The 14,296-nt window shown below is 45.3% G+C and overlaps 1 protein-coding gene across 1 annotated transcript in view; it reads right to left on the bottom strand.

The window, feature by feature from the left end:
* Positions 1 to 14,296, bottom strand: part of LOC147663263 (E3 ubiquitin-protein ligase TRIM38-like) — a gene marked incomplete at its 5' end in the record, with an annotated part of 159,516 nt that overhangs the window by 26,413 nt on the left and 118,807 nt on the right. Inside the window, one exon of the mRNA XM_086950578.1 lies at positions 2,043 to 2,095. Within this exon, the coding sequence (XP_086806704.1) occupies positions 2,043 to 2,095 (53 nt within the window). The remainder of the gene's footprint in view (positions 1 to 2,042; positions 2,096 to 14,296) is intronic.

Genomic DNA, 14,296 nt, shown 5'->3' with positions numbered 1-14,296 from the left:
AGAGGGAGTGCTCCCGTCGGTCAACAGGAGAACGGAACGGGTAAAAGCAGCGTTTGAACGTGTAAATCATGACTTTTTGTGGACAAAATTAAAGAAAATGGGTCTCCCTGAAACAATACTACGAACCATAATATAACTGTATATGTGAACATGGGTCCGTGTAAAAACTAGCAAACGGCACAAGACTGTCATGGGAAATACAGACAGAAATTGGTCTAAAGCAAGGCTGTGTATTAGCTCCTCACCTATTTAATTTATTCATGGCAGACCTCTCACCAAGATTGAATCAGGTTAATTCACACCCCCACGCCTGGGGCCATCACCTATAACGCAACTGTCATATGCAGACGATATAGTTCTGCTCATTATAACAAGAATTGGCCTACATAGGGAGCTCAAAGAGTTAACAACGTTCGCTAAGGCCAATGTCTTGGAAATTAATGTTACAAAAACAATGTCAATCATGAATCGCCCTGGACATTAATATCCAATAAAGCTGGGAGAAACAGCCTTAGAGGTAGTCAGTTCATATAAATATCTGGGGGTCGTTATAGACGATCGATTGAACTTCCAATACCAAAAACAATATCTTGAAAAAAAAAGAAATTAACTTTTCTATGCAGTTTATGCCCTTGGAAAAAACTACAGGGCCCATCATTCAAGCTGACAGTGATGGCTGCCAAACTACTCCTGACGATAACTTATGCAAGTATAGCTTTAAATGGCAAGGACGCCAAACTTTTAGATAATCAACAAACAAAAACGTCCCAAAAAGTATTTTGTCTTCTTCAAAACGCTTCTCTGGCTCAGGTACGATTGGAATTTTGCCTCATCTAACACGAGATTGGGAGAAAATATGAAGCACTCAAAACCTGTTACAAATTCTGGCTAAATCGGTCCAATGTGTTACATGACGCCCCGTGGCGGGCCCAGGAAGAAGATACAGGTTCATGCTATGGTAAATTTATGAAAATAGCATTGAAGGAAACAAATTCAACTGAACTTTGGGCTCATAATCCATCCTTCCAAATCTTTTGTAGGGTGATAAACAAATCGGCCAAACACCACTCATTGTTTGAAGACACAATTACACTAACAAAGCGGTCCTACACCTGGATGGTTCTTCAATCATTTACAACATTACGTCCGGCAGAATACCTAAACTCAACGTACTCACTTTACCTGAAAAGAAAGCTAATGGCCATCAGATTTGGGGCATTGCCAAGTTTGGCAGACCAACAATCATGGAAGTACAACCGACCCAGGACATGTAATTTATGTGGTGTAGAAGGTGAGAAAGGCAAGATTTTTCCATCTGATCTGTGTGTGCCCTTTTTAAAATGTATTCAGATTCTGTTACTGAAGAAATCCTTCAACGACAGGGGCATTCACACTTAAAGATCAGACATTATTAAAGGTCTAGACTCAACAGATTCTCAATTGAACTGTAAGATGAGGAAATTCTTGATGGTATATTGAAAGGCAACGCGCCCCAAAGAATCCCAGGACTGCACTTAAAACTTTAAGCTAACTGTACAAATGCACTTTATATTGAGTACTGATGTGATAACAATATTGCTGACAAGTTTTATGATACTTTCTATTTTAGTTTGTTTTATATGATATTAAATTGTATTTTAAATAATGTAAATGCTGGTTAATTACCTTAATCTCATTTTTAGGATATTGGTATGGTCTTTATTTATTTAAACAATAAAGTATACATTTGAAATTCATTTAAACCTTGGAAATGTTGCAGCATATATACAGAATAGAGATAAGTACAAATCTATAAAAATTTGGAAAAGACAATGTTTACTGACACAAATCAAGTAACTGTACCCTAACTTGAGTACACGTTACAATTAAATACTATAATATACCATAGCAAATCATACCATACCATAACTTACCATCTGATCCCGTCCCATCCCATCCCTTCCTATCCCATATCTTACCATACCATACATGCCATGTCATACCATACCACAGCATTTTAATGCACAGAAACATGCAGAGCTCATAATCACAATGATATTTACCTTTATAACTCTTCACCACCACCTCTGGGCACTGAATCTTCACATTATTACACCTGTAATAACACACATATCATCTTTGTATTAAAGCGCAATAACAGCTATAGGAACAAAGGATGAACATCACATAAGACATGTATTTTAAATAAATCAGTATTAAGAGCAGCGCCTGCGGACCAGTGCTGAGTGTGAGTGAAGCGCAAGAGGGGTATGCTTTTACCTCTCAAGTGGCATTACGTTTGCAAAACGAAGCCTCTCCTACTGCAGTTAAAAAAAGCAAAGGTGTTTCTCTTGGGGCAGGAAAACGTCGCAGTAGAAGAGAAGTGCATATAAGCTGCTATTAACCTGCTGCTTGAAGGGTGTCTCAACTCCAGGTGCACTGGCCTGTCTAGGTTGGATTACGGGAACGCCTTGTATGCTGGGATACAATTCCAACATCTAACAAAACTCCAGTGTCTACAGAACGCAGCAGCAAGGCTGGTGCTGGACATTCCTAGATTTGAGCCCGTCACCCACAGACTAAGAGGCCTCTACTGGTTACCAATGGAGAAAAGGATAAAGTTTAAGTCAGTTTGGCTAGGCCTACAAGGCCCTCCATGGGGTAGGATCTCACTTTTAAAAACTCATCTGGGGCACCGAGAGATCCCCATGATTTGATGCGACATACAAATGTCAAATCAATAAATAAATAAGACCTGGAACCTTCTCCCTATTACAATAAAAAATAGCCCCTCGCTACTCTCATTCAGGAAAGTTGTAAAAACCTGACTTTTTACTTCTTAGTTAGAACATTATATCTCCGCTAGTTCTAGACCTTACATTGACTTAGCGCCAAGACGCCCCTGAGCATTCGTGCGCTCTACAAATTTGCAAATCAAATAAAATCAAATAGCATTGCGGGGGCAGCTGCAGCAGCTCAGGGTGAGGAGGTTACATTGGAGTAAGTTTGTGCCAGAGGATTTTTTCCATACCATTACCGCCAAGGCTGCCCAGGAATTAAACATCTGTGGAGATCCCCTCTCTAATGGGGAGGATGTAATAACCTCATATGAAGTTATCTGCTCCCAAGTGGCTAAAGAACTTACGTCCAATTGTCGAGTAGCAAAAAATAAACCGGTAATGGGCTGGTTCGACCACAAATGTACTAAAACCCATAACCTTCTCAAAAAAGCTCTTCAGGATCAACCTAGGAATAAAGTTCTGGTTGCTCAGCTTAGGAGAGAGTACTCAAGAGTAGTTCAGGCAAGGAAAAACAAAATTAAACAAGAAGCATGGGCTGAGCTTATGGATAAAGCAACCCTAAAAGATAGTGACAAGTTTTGGTGTATTATTAATACGCCCTTGTTTTCCTGTACTCAAAATACTGTCTTAGAAGTAAATATTGCAGAGGAGGACTGGTTGAGCCACTTTGAAAACATTTATGGAAGTCATCTAGAGCTGGAAACCTTTGTGGCCCCAGCCTCAGAACCTCCTGTTATGCCAGCAAGGTTTAACTTAGCTGAAGTTGTTAAAGCCATTGAGGGCACAGCAGGACGAAAGGCACCAGGCCCGGATGGGGTACCCTCAGATATGTACAAGGCAAACCCTATGTACTGGGCAAATATCCTGACTAATGTCTTCAATACCTCGGCCTGTGTAGGATTCCCTAAGTCATGGTCTCGTTCGATAATAATTCCAGTGTTTAAGAAAGGTCAAAGCGGAGACCCTAGATGCTATAGGCCTATATCTTTGCTAGATTCCTCCATTAAAATCTTAGGGAAGGTTATTCTAGCAGGATAGCAGGGTGGGCTTCGGACAATAACATACTGTCCGACGCCCAGTATGGCTTTAGAGCGGGGAGGAGCACGGAGGACCAATGTCTGAACCTGCACCTAATTATAGCTAAATACACGAAGGCGGCAAGGGGCTCTATTTTCCAGGGCTTTATGGACTTGTCCACGGCCTTTGATCTAGTTAATAGATCAAGGCTGTGGACAATGCTCCTGGAGATGGGCCTTGATCGGTCCCTTGTGTATTTTCTGGCCGAGCTGCATAAAGACCTAAATGCCTCAAGTAGGATGACGAATGAGGGGAAATGCACATCAAGTTTTAAGTCTGGTAGAGGGGTGCGTCAGGGATGTATCTTGGCCCCCATGTTGTTTACGCTGTATGTAAACTCGTTGGAGGTAAATTTGTTAACAGCCACTCCTGACATCCCGCGCATGGGAGGAACACTGATCCCGGTGCTCCTCTATGCTGACGATGCTGTCTTATTAGCAAGGACTCCGCTGGGCCTACAAAGATTGCTGGACTCTTTTGGGGATTTTATGAAAAGCCTGGATCTGGTGGTAAATAATGGCAAATCTCATGTTATGTCGTTGGGTGCCTCAAAAAATAAAGTTAAGACCTTTTACTGTGGCAGTAAAGAAATCACCAGAGTAAAAGTATTTACCTATTTGGGAGTAGTTTTTGATGATAGGGGAACATGGTCCCCACAGCTCTCAATAAAGGTAAACGCAGTGAGAAGTTCTTCTGCTGCAGTGTTAGGATTCGCTAAAAGATTGGGGGGGAAACCCTATGAGGCGATCCTGGCAATTTATAAAGCCAAGACCATATCAATCGCAGGGTATGGGGCAGCAATATGGGGGTTTACCAAACCCGACCCCATCCAAACAGAAGAAAATACATTTTTACGGTCCCTTTGAGGCCTTCCACAATCCACAGCTACCCACTCTGTCCATCTTGAGTTGGGGATAGGATATATAACAGATATAATTAAAATAGCCTCTATCCTGCTATGGATCAAAATTTGTTTGAATTCGAACCTTTCCCTAAAACACAAGATTCTAAAGGATTGTATCAATTTAGATAACATGAAGGAAATCCAGTGGTTGTCCTATATAAAAATGTTAGCTGTGTATATGGGGCGCCCTGAGATTTTTTCCAATCCAGAATCTCTATGTAAGGCTGACTTAGCGTGGGTAAAAACTAATTTTACTAAGCTAAGTGAGGCAGAGCGGGAAGCAGTAGAATTATGTAAACCATCGGTCAGGGGCCATGTTCTGGTTACTTTGTCATTAGCGATGTCTCCTTACTTGTCCATAGTGACTAATTCTTTTCATCGATGGCTATTGACAAAATTCCGGTTCAACCAAATACATATGGTACTATGGGATTTGCAGGGCTGGAGTAGGCTCGAGGACGCTGCTCCGTGCAAATGTGATGATTTTTCTCCCCAAGACACCTTGCACTTTATGATTTTTTGTCCTTTGTACCATGAGGCCAGGAAAAGGTTTATTCTTCCATTACTGAAAAAGATGAATTTTATTCAGTGTAAACCTGCCTTACTGTTTTTACAACTGTTGGAATCCCCTGAAATCATGTTTTGTGTTGCCAGCTTACTTGCTGCGTCTGTTAGAAGCAGGAGGGTTAGACAGGAAGCTGCACAAGAAATTCAATCCTCTTAATATAATGTTTATGCATACTGATCAATGGCTTTAATCATGGAATTGATTGTTAATGATTTTTAAATGCCTTTTGTACTGTGTTTTTACCTTGTATAACATATTTTTAACAAATATTTTTAACGTTTTGTATATGTATAGCATACTTTTATGATTTTAATTAATCGAATAAAGTGGTTTGACTTGACTTGACTTGGTGAATGACTTGAGCAGCAAACGGACTCGGAAGAGGCTCCGGAGGCGGGGCAGAGACTGACACCCCCTGTGTCCTCCCTGTAACCAATTTCAGTGCCAAGTGGAAAAAATAAAGAAAAATACCTTCTGCACCATACTGCTGCCTGTCTACTTAATACATTTAGAAGATGCTTTAGTCCCTGGATCGAAGAATCTGCCCTAATCAGGCACCAATTATGGATGAGGGAGTGTGCGGTGTGTACGCGAGAGGTAGTGGGATGGGAGGGTGGAAGGGTAACACTACTGCAAGTCAAAAAATACCAGCTAAAAGGCACACTAAAAATAAATATTATAGCTAGGGAAGCGCTAAAAGGAATCCTGGAGCAGTTTGCTGCTGGTGCCGCAGCATGGACAGCGGCCAGGCTAAGGTTGGAGAGCAGTGACCGGGACCTTCAGGAGGAGGCCTGCAGGTCTGTGATGTGCACAGGGTGGCCAGGCATGGAGCAGGCTGCACCTGGGAGCTGTGCACAGCATTTCCGAGGCCACACTCCAGTAATGCCCTCTGGGCTTCGCGTGGTTGAAGCCGAACTCTAGGGAGGGACGACCTATGACTAAACTGTCTGTAATTCTGTGAGGGAGTTGCTGTGCACAGCGCCCACATGTCTGACACTAAATTCAAAGTGGCGATATTGCTTAGCTCATATGTTTTTCTCGGTACGTGTGTGCACACAAAAAGAACCACACTGAGCAAGGGCAAAAGCAGAGGAAGCGTACCTAAGAAACAAACTGAAAGAAAATGGCCAACACCGACAAATAGTACCTGATATAAGCAGACGACCACTAAAGAACCGTAATTACTAATGAACAGTAATCAATTTGTAGTTGAGTGGTGCTCCCAAACAACAAAATGGAAATGAGGTATCGGACTGGCAACCAATTAAAAGGCTGCAAAGAAGAGCGTTGCTGAATTCATTCTATGGTAAGCAAGAGGCAGATTTACAGTCAGTATAGTGATTACAACAGGTCTTGCAGACAGCGCATGTGGGCAAACGCTCGACCTGAAAAGATGGCATCCCTAGTGATATGGCAAAGTAAATTGTAACATCATATGATTACACCTTTATCTTGCTGAGAAACAGGCAGTTCTCCTTCCTACAAAAGGGCAAAACTATAAGAAATATTCAGCAAACACATACGCTGGACACTCGGAGTGGAGGCATCATGCCTCACAGCTAAGTGAGCTGGATGGTGAAATAGGGACAACAACATAAATAAAAAACATTCCTTACAACCATAGAAGGATTAGCACACAACCTCTGTTACTGCAAACTCCATCATCGCTGCTCTAGAACTTTAGAGCACAAACCCCTCTAAAAATATATCCTCAAGTTTACAAGAGGGCTCGGTGAGGTATGTACTCACTGCTGGCATCTGTCTGACCTGTAACACACAGCTGTGAATTCCAGCAAGGCAAACCCATCCTTTCATCCTTCTTGGGCTGTTACACTGCTCACAATCAAAGTGGACAGTATCTATTTTATTAACCGCAATGATAAATGCTCAAAAGCTGTAGTACTTTGGAAGATCTCTGCCCACACACCCTTACTCCAGCAGCAGAAAGGCACACAATCCCTGGCACTGTAATCACCATCATTACTGCTCTAGAACCTTGGCGAGAACAGCACACAATACCTTCAACTTTAAACCCCTTCACCATAGCACAAGAACCTTGGATCAATAAACACACAATACTTGCCACTGTAAACCCTGTGTTTCCTGATCTAGAACTTTTAATTGTATTATCGCACCGTACTACCTCTGCAGAGAGGAGAATTCATGTCACTATACGCTGGAGCCTTGAGGCACTGTAACTTCCTAGGATTCTTCCTTTCATCTTTGGCTGAACCTGTCTGTGGCATCCATAGGATCTATCTGTGAATTTATCCTAAGGGGATCCATAGGATTAGCATGGGCATTGATTCTATTAATGATATGTAAGATTACCGTCTGGAAGGCTTCTTTTTATATAGCTGTGCAGAAGGACATGTGTTAAATAAGACCCATCACTGTGCACTGGAAATTCCCAAGTGCAAAGGGATATACAACCAAAACCATTACTTAATCCCAGGCTGCTGTTATGTTACACCTACAATGGATCCATCGGATTAACTTTAGTGCGTAAAAAATGGGATGTAATCCAATGGGCTTTTACCTTCATAGATTATGCTGTCAGAGCTGCTCATCTCTCACTAATCCTTCCTTGAAAATATGTCAGCCTGATTGGTACACTTAATTTACTTGTAAGTCCCTAGTAAATTTTAATACCTCTAGCCAGGGCCTGCAAATTAAATGCTACAAGTGGGCAGCAGCACTCGTTATACCACTCAATAAATACGCCTTTTATAACATCCCTAAGGCCTGCCAATGTGTTTTAAACTGACATTTCGACCTGGAAACATAAACCTTGTGCCCGCCAGGCATAAACCTTTCTTTTTGTAATACTAACAAGGGCAGAGTGCATTGTATTTAAAAAGTAGGACATACATGTTTATGTTTTACATGTCCTAACAGTGAAAAGCTCTTAAAGTCATTTTTCACTGCTATGGCCTATCTTTCCGATAGGCTTACACTGGGTTACCTTATTAAACTTACTAAGTGATAAAACATCAGTTTGGGAACAGATAGAGAAATAGTGTTTAGACTTAAATTAATTTAAAATCCTCTTTAATGGTGACGGTAAATTTAACATTACAATTTTGAAAATGACACTTTTAGTAAGTTATTTTTGCACTTTTATAGAAAGTTGACATTTTTCTGCTCAAACCATTTGTGCCTTTATGCCGTTGTCCTGAGTCACATTACTGAGTGGCTCACCTAATGTGGGTTGTGTATTCCTTCCGGACACTGAGCAAAGGATGTGAGGGGAAAGAGCCCCCCTGATAGAATGGCTGGGGAAAAGTTGGACCCTACCCAAATTACATTTCTGAAGACCCTGCCTACAGCCCACACAAAGGAACCTGACATCAGGCCTGGCCTTGCCTTTGTCGCCCTGGGCAGTTTAGAGACAAGTCCAGGGTACAGGGAAGAACTGACCAGAACCAGTTTGGGGGTTGGTCAGGGAATTTTCAAACACAAAGCTGGCACAAGTATGAAAATGGGACCTTCAGAACATACCATCAGAACACTACTCGTTGTGTGGAAGATTCAGAAGAAGGACTGTTCTGCTGCTGGAAGGACTGCCCTGCTGCTGGGAGGACTGCATTGCTGTCTGAAGAAGATGCACTGGACCTGTTTGCCTGGATCACAGGCTACCCAGAGTGACTCCAAGGGTTAGTTGGCAGACCTCCTGTGTGAGCTACACCGACACCACAAGCATCTACAGACCTCCCTGCAATTGTACTGCTGACCAGAACCAACTTGACCTGCCTGGACCCATCTGAGCCTGCTGCTAGCCTCTGCCTGGAGCAAATACTAATCCACACAATAGGTGACCTCAGGTCCTGGACTGTTGGCTGCATCAGTGGAAGAGCCTCCTGCAGAAAAGGTGATGAAACAGATGTTTTGGGTTTCTCTTGGTTGCAAAGTGATTTCTTACGATTAACAAACAGTGTTTGTTGTGAGGACTTGAGAAAGTAACTTTCTAGTGGGACTACCTTGGTCCCTATGTCCGGTCCTCACTCCATTGCTGTTGTCCTGAACTTGTAACTTTACCCCAGTCCCTCGTGAACAGAAAACCGAAATTGGCGCTTTGTGTTTCTTGGCACTATTCGTACTAACACCTTTGTAAATACATACCTTCGGTTCTATTTATTGGATTTATATTGTTTTGGTATTAAAATATACTCTATTTTTCTGAATTGCTTTTGGACCTTATTATTGTTATCTTCTCACTTTATTACTGTTTGTGTGCTGCACAAATACATTACACATTGTCTCTAAGGTAAGTCTGGCTGCTTTTGTGCTGAACTACTAGAGAGTTAAGCACAGATTAATTCAGTGATTTTTATGGTTCACCCTGACAGAGGGTGTGATTGATGTTTGAGTGTATCAACTAAAAACCACATTTTTTACAGGTACAATAGAGTGAGACCTAGTGAGACCACAGGAGGAGGTACAACAGAGCAAGTCCTACTGAGACCACATGAGCAGGTATAACAACACAGGACCTGGTAAGACTGCAGGAGGAGTTATAACAGCACAAGACCACAGCACAAGGCACAACAGAAAGAGGCCTAATGAGACCACGGCAGGAGGTACAACAGAGCCAGGCTGTGTGAGGCCACGGGCGGGGGTCAGCAGAGCCAGGACTGATGAGAGCACAGGAGGGTACGTACATCAGAGTCGGACCTCATAAGAATTTTAGGAGGCGTACAATAGATCCAGTCCTTGAAAGAGGACATGAAAGGAAAATAGAGCTAGTTCTTGTGAGACTATAGGAAGGTACAACAGAGCTTAGAGCCAGGTGTCGTGAGACCACAGGATGGTAAAACAGGGCCATATGAGACCAGAGAAGGGTACAACATTAAGATAAGCCTGATCAAACTACACAAGAGCATAACCACGGTAGAACTTGTGAGATCACAGGAAAGGACAGCAGAGCCAGGTTTCAAGAGACAACAGGAGGAATACGATGGAGCAGGACCAGTGAGACCACGGCCAGGTCTTACAACACCACCACAGGAGGGGAGAGCATAGCCAGGCCTCAAGGCCAGAGGAGGATACAAAGAAACAAGGGCGCAAGAGTACAAGAGTGATACAACAGAGACAAGGGCACGAGATCACAGAATGTCTACAAACATCAAGCAGAGTTTACAGGAATCTGTCCTTCTCTGAAGTACCCCTGCCCTCCAAGTCTCTTTTCATATAAAACCTCAATTAAATGATCCAGAGACATATGGCTCCTCATTTGACAAATCCCAGTTTCTAATACAAGACCAAGCTCCAAATCTGTCAATCAATCAATCAATCAATCAATCAATCAATCAGAGTATTTGTAAAGCGCGCTACTTCCCCGTGAGGGTCTCAAGGTGCTAAGGGGAGGGGGGTGCTGCTACTCTCCGAAGAGCCAGGTCTTGAGGAGTCTTCTGAAGGCGAGTAGGTCTTGGGTCTGCCGTATGTGGATGGGGAGGGTGTTCCAGGTCTTGGCGGCGAGGTAGGAGAAGGATCTGACGCCGGAGGTCGTTCGTTGGATGCGGGGGACAGCGGCGAGGGCGAGGCTGGTGGAGCGGAGCTGGCGGGTGGGGGTGTAGAAGCTGAGTCTGCTGTTCAGGTAGGCTGGTCAGGCGTTGTTGAAGCTTTGTGTGCATGGGTGAGGAGCTTGTCGACGGGGAGCCAGTGCAGGTCTCTCAGGTGGGGGGTCATGTGGCTGTGGCGGGGGACGTGGACGATCAGTCGGGCGGAGGCAATTTGGATGCGTTGTAGTCATCGTAGGAGTTTGGCTGGGATTCCTGCGTAGAGTGCTTTGCCGTAGTCCAGTCTTGTGCTGACGGGGGCCTGTGTCCCCGTTCTTCTTGCTTCGGTCGGGATCCACTTGTAGATCCTGTAGATTGTAGATCCTGCGGAGCATGCGGAGGGTGTTGTAGCAGGAGGAGGGGATGGCGTTGACCGGCTTAGACATGGAGAGGGAGGAGTCACAGAGGAATCCTAGGTTGTGTGCATGGTCAGTGGGTGTTGGTGCTGTACCCAGTGTGGTCGGACACCAGGAGTTATCCCAGGCTGAGGGTGTGGGTCCGAGAATGAGGACCTCCGTCTTGTCCGAGTTCAGCTTCAGACGGCTGCTTCTCATCCAGTCAGCGACAGCCTTCATTCCCTCGTGGAGGTTGGTTTTGGCGGTTTGTGGGTCCTTGGTGAGGGAGAGGATGAGCTGGGTGTCATCGCGTAGGAGATGATGTTGAGGTCCATCACAACCTTGCCACTTGTGCGAGGGGGGCCATGTAGACGTTGAACAGCGTCGGGCTGAGAGATGAGCCCTGGGAGACACCGCAGATGATGCCGGTGGCTTCGGATCAGAGGGTGGGAGGCGGACGCTCTGGGTTCTGCCGGAGAGGAAGGACGCGGTCCAGTCAAGGGCCTTCTCTTGGATTCCGGCTTCTAGGAGGCGTGTCTTTAGAGTGCGATGGCAGACCGTGTCGAAGGCGGCTGACAGGTCCAGGAGTATGATTTATTTCGAGTTTTGTATAGGGCGTAGTTACCCTAGAGCATCCCAGCGCTTGATCCAGAGCAACAAGTAGGTGGCAGTCAAGCGTGATCAAAGGCATTAGTTAGGGAAGAGGTGCGTTTTAAGGAGTTTACGAAACCGGAGAAGACAAATCTCCGAACGTAGACTCAGGGAGAGTGAGTTCCACAGAATCGCTATATTCACTGAGAATCTTCTCCCCCCCGTACGTGCCTTTTTAACTTTAGGAGTTCTGAGCAGGTGTTTCTGATCTGAGCGCAAGGCTCTGTTAGCCTTGTAGGGTACGACTAAATTCTTCAGGATGGGAGTTCCCTTATCCTGAAGAATTTTATGCGCAATGCAGAGGGACTTAAATTTAACCCTTTCGCGCCTTGAGCCAATGCAGCGCCTTCAATGCGGGTTTAGCTGACCCTATTATTGGGGTACTTTTGAGAAGCTGTGCGGCAGCATTTTGAATCTGTTGAAGTTTATTAAACGTTGCTTCAGGTGCACCAAGAAAGATAGCATTGCTATAGTCTAGTCTTGATACAATCAACCCCTGAATAAGCAGCTTTCTAGATTGCGGTGGAAGGAGGGGCAGAACTTTCCGAGCTGCGCAGAGAAGACCGAAACAAACTCCTGCCATTTTTTTCGCCTGGGTCCTGAAAGAGAGATCTTGTTCCAGCCAGACCCCGAGACTCTTAATCTCCTCCTTTGGACTCGGGAGCTCGCCCAAACAACTGGGCCAGCTAGTCGGAGGAAGTGAGGCTCCTTTATGCCCTAAAAGCATTATTTCGGTCTTTGAGCCATTTAGCTTCAAGGCTGATTTACACATCCAAGTGTAAACTTTGGACATGCAGGAGTGCAGCGTGTCTGGACTTTTATCAAGCTGGGATAAGGCGACCACCAGCTGAGTATCATCAGCGTAGCTCACGATTTTGATCCCAAATGGGGCAACCACATCCTCCAAGGGGGCCATATACACATTAAGCAATGTGGGGCTTAGGGATGAGCCTTGTGGCACACCACAATGGAGGGGGATAGACGCTGATCGTGCGCTGCCTTCCCATACTTGGTTAGTCCGGTCACTAAGAAATGACTTAAGCCATTTCAGAGCCATTCCTGTTACCCCTACATCTGACAGCCGTTGAATTAGCACTTGATGGTGAACAGTGTCGAAAGCCGCACTGAGATCCAGGAGGATCACTGCCACTGATCCTCCCGAATCCAAAATGCTTCTGGCTTCCTCAACGACTGCCAAAAGAGCAGTGCCCTGACCCGGCCGAAAGCCTGTTTGCGAATTTCTCAGCAGGCCATTGGACTCAAGAAAGTGTGATAGATGTAGATTCACCAACCTTTCCGCGATTTTACTGAGTCCAGGAAGCAGAGAAATGGGCCTGTAATTCGCTAGATCCAATGAATCTAGGTGAGGCTTTTTCAAGAGGGCTTGATGTTTCTCCGTTGTCTAATTGGCGCCTGATGTCGTCTGTGGCGGCGAGGAGGGCTGTCTCGATGCTGTGGTTTCGTCTGAATCCAAACTGGGACGAGTCCAAGATGTTGTTGTCTTCCAGGTGGTGGGCCAATTGCATGTTGACGATTTTCTCGATGACCTTTGCCGGGAACGGGAGCAGGGAGATGGGCCGGAAGTTCTTAAGGTCCTTGGGATCCGCCTTGGGCTTCTTGAGGAGGGCGTTGATTTTGGCGTGCTTCCAGCTTTCCGGGAATGTTGCTGTTTTGAAGGAGATGTTGATGACCATCCGTAGTTGGGGTGCGATGGCTGCGTCTGCTTTGTTGAATACGTGGTGTGGGCACGGGTCTGATGGAGATCCTGAGTGGATGGAGTTCATGACCTTGCGTGTCTCGTCGTTGATGTTGAACCAGGAGGTCAGGTGGTTGCATTGGTAGTGTTCACAGGGGAGGAGTAGTCTGGCGTAGTCGGGGTGGTCGTGGTGTTGAAGCAGTCGTGGATGTCAGCGATCTTGTGGTGGAAGAGGATGGCTAGTGAGTCGCACAGTTCTTGTGAGGGCGGGATGTCGTTGGCGTTGGCGCTGGGGTTGGAGAGTTCCTTTACGATGCTGACGAGCTCCTTGCTGTCGTGTGCGTTGTTATCCAAGCGACCTTTGAAGGAGGATCTCTTGGCTAATCTGATGAGGTGTTGGTGTCTGCGGGTGGCGTCCTTGTGGGCTGCATGGTTGTCTGGTGTGCGTTTGTGGAGCCATATCTTCTCCAGTTTCCGGCATGCGCGTTTGGAGGTCTGGAGCTCATCGGTGAACTAGGTGGCTCTCTTGCTGGCGAGGCTGTTGGAGGGTTTCTTGAACGGGGTGAGGGTGTTGGTGCAGTCATCGATCCACTGTCTGAGGTTGCAGGCTGCAGCATCTGGGTTGGTGGGGTCGGCGGGTGGGTTCTGGGCGAGGGTGGTGATCAGCTGGTATTCGGTGACTTTGCTCCAGCAGCGGCAAGGCAGCTGTTGGGTTGGGTGGTGCGTG

The sequence above is a fragment of the Lissotriton vulgaris genome, unplaced genomic scaffold, assembly GCF_964263255.1.
Source record: "Lissotriton vulgaris unplaced genomic scaffold, aLisVul1.2 SCAFFOLD_2756, whole genome shotgun sequence".
NCBI classification, from domain to species: domain Eukaryota; kingdom Metazoa; phylum Chordata; class Amphibia; order Caudata; family Salamandridae; genus Lissotriton; species Lissotriton vulgaris.
Note: the sequence above shows the minus strand (reverse complement) of the source record. Positions and strands in the feature narration are given on the sequence as shown.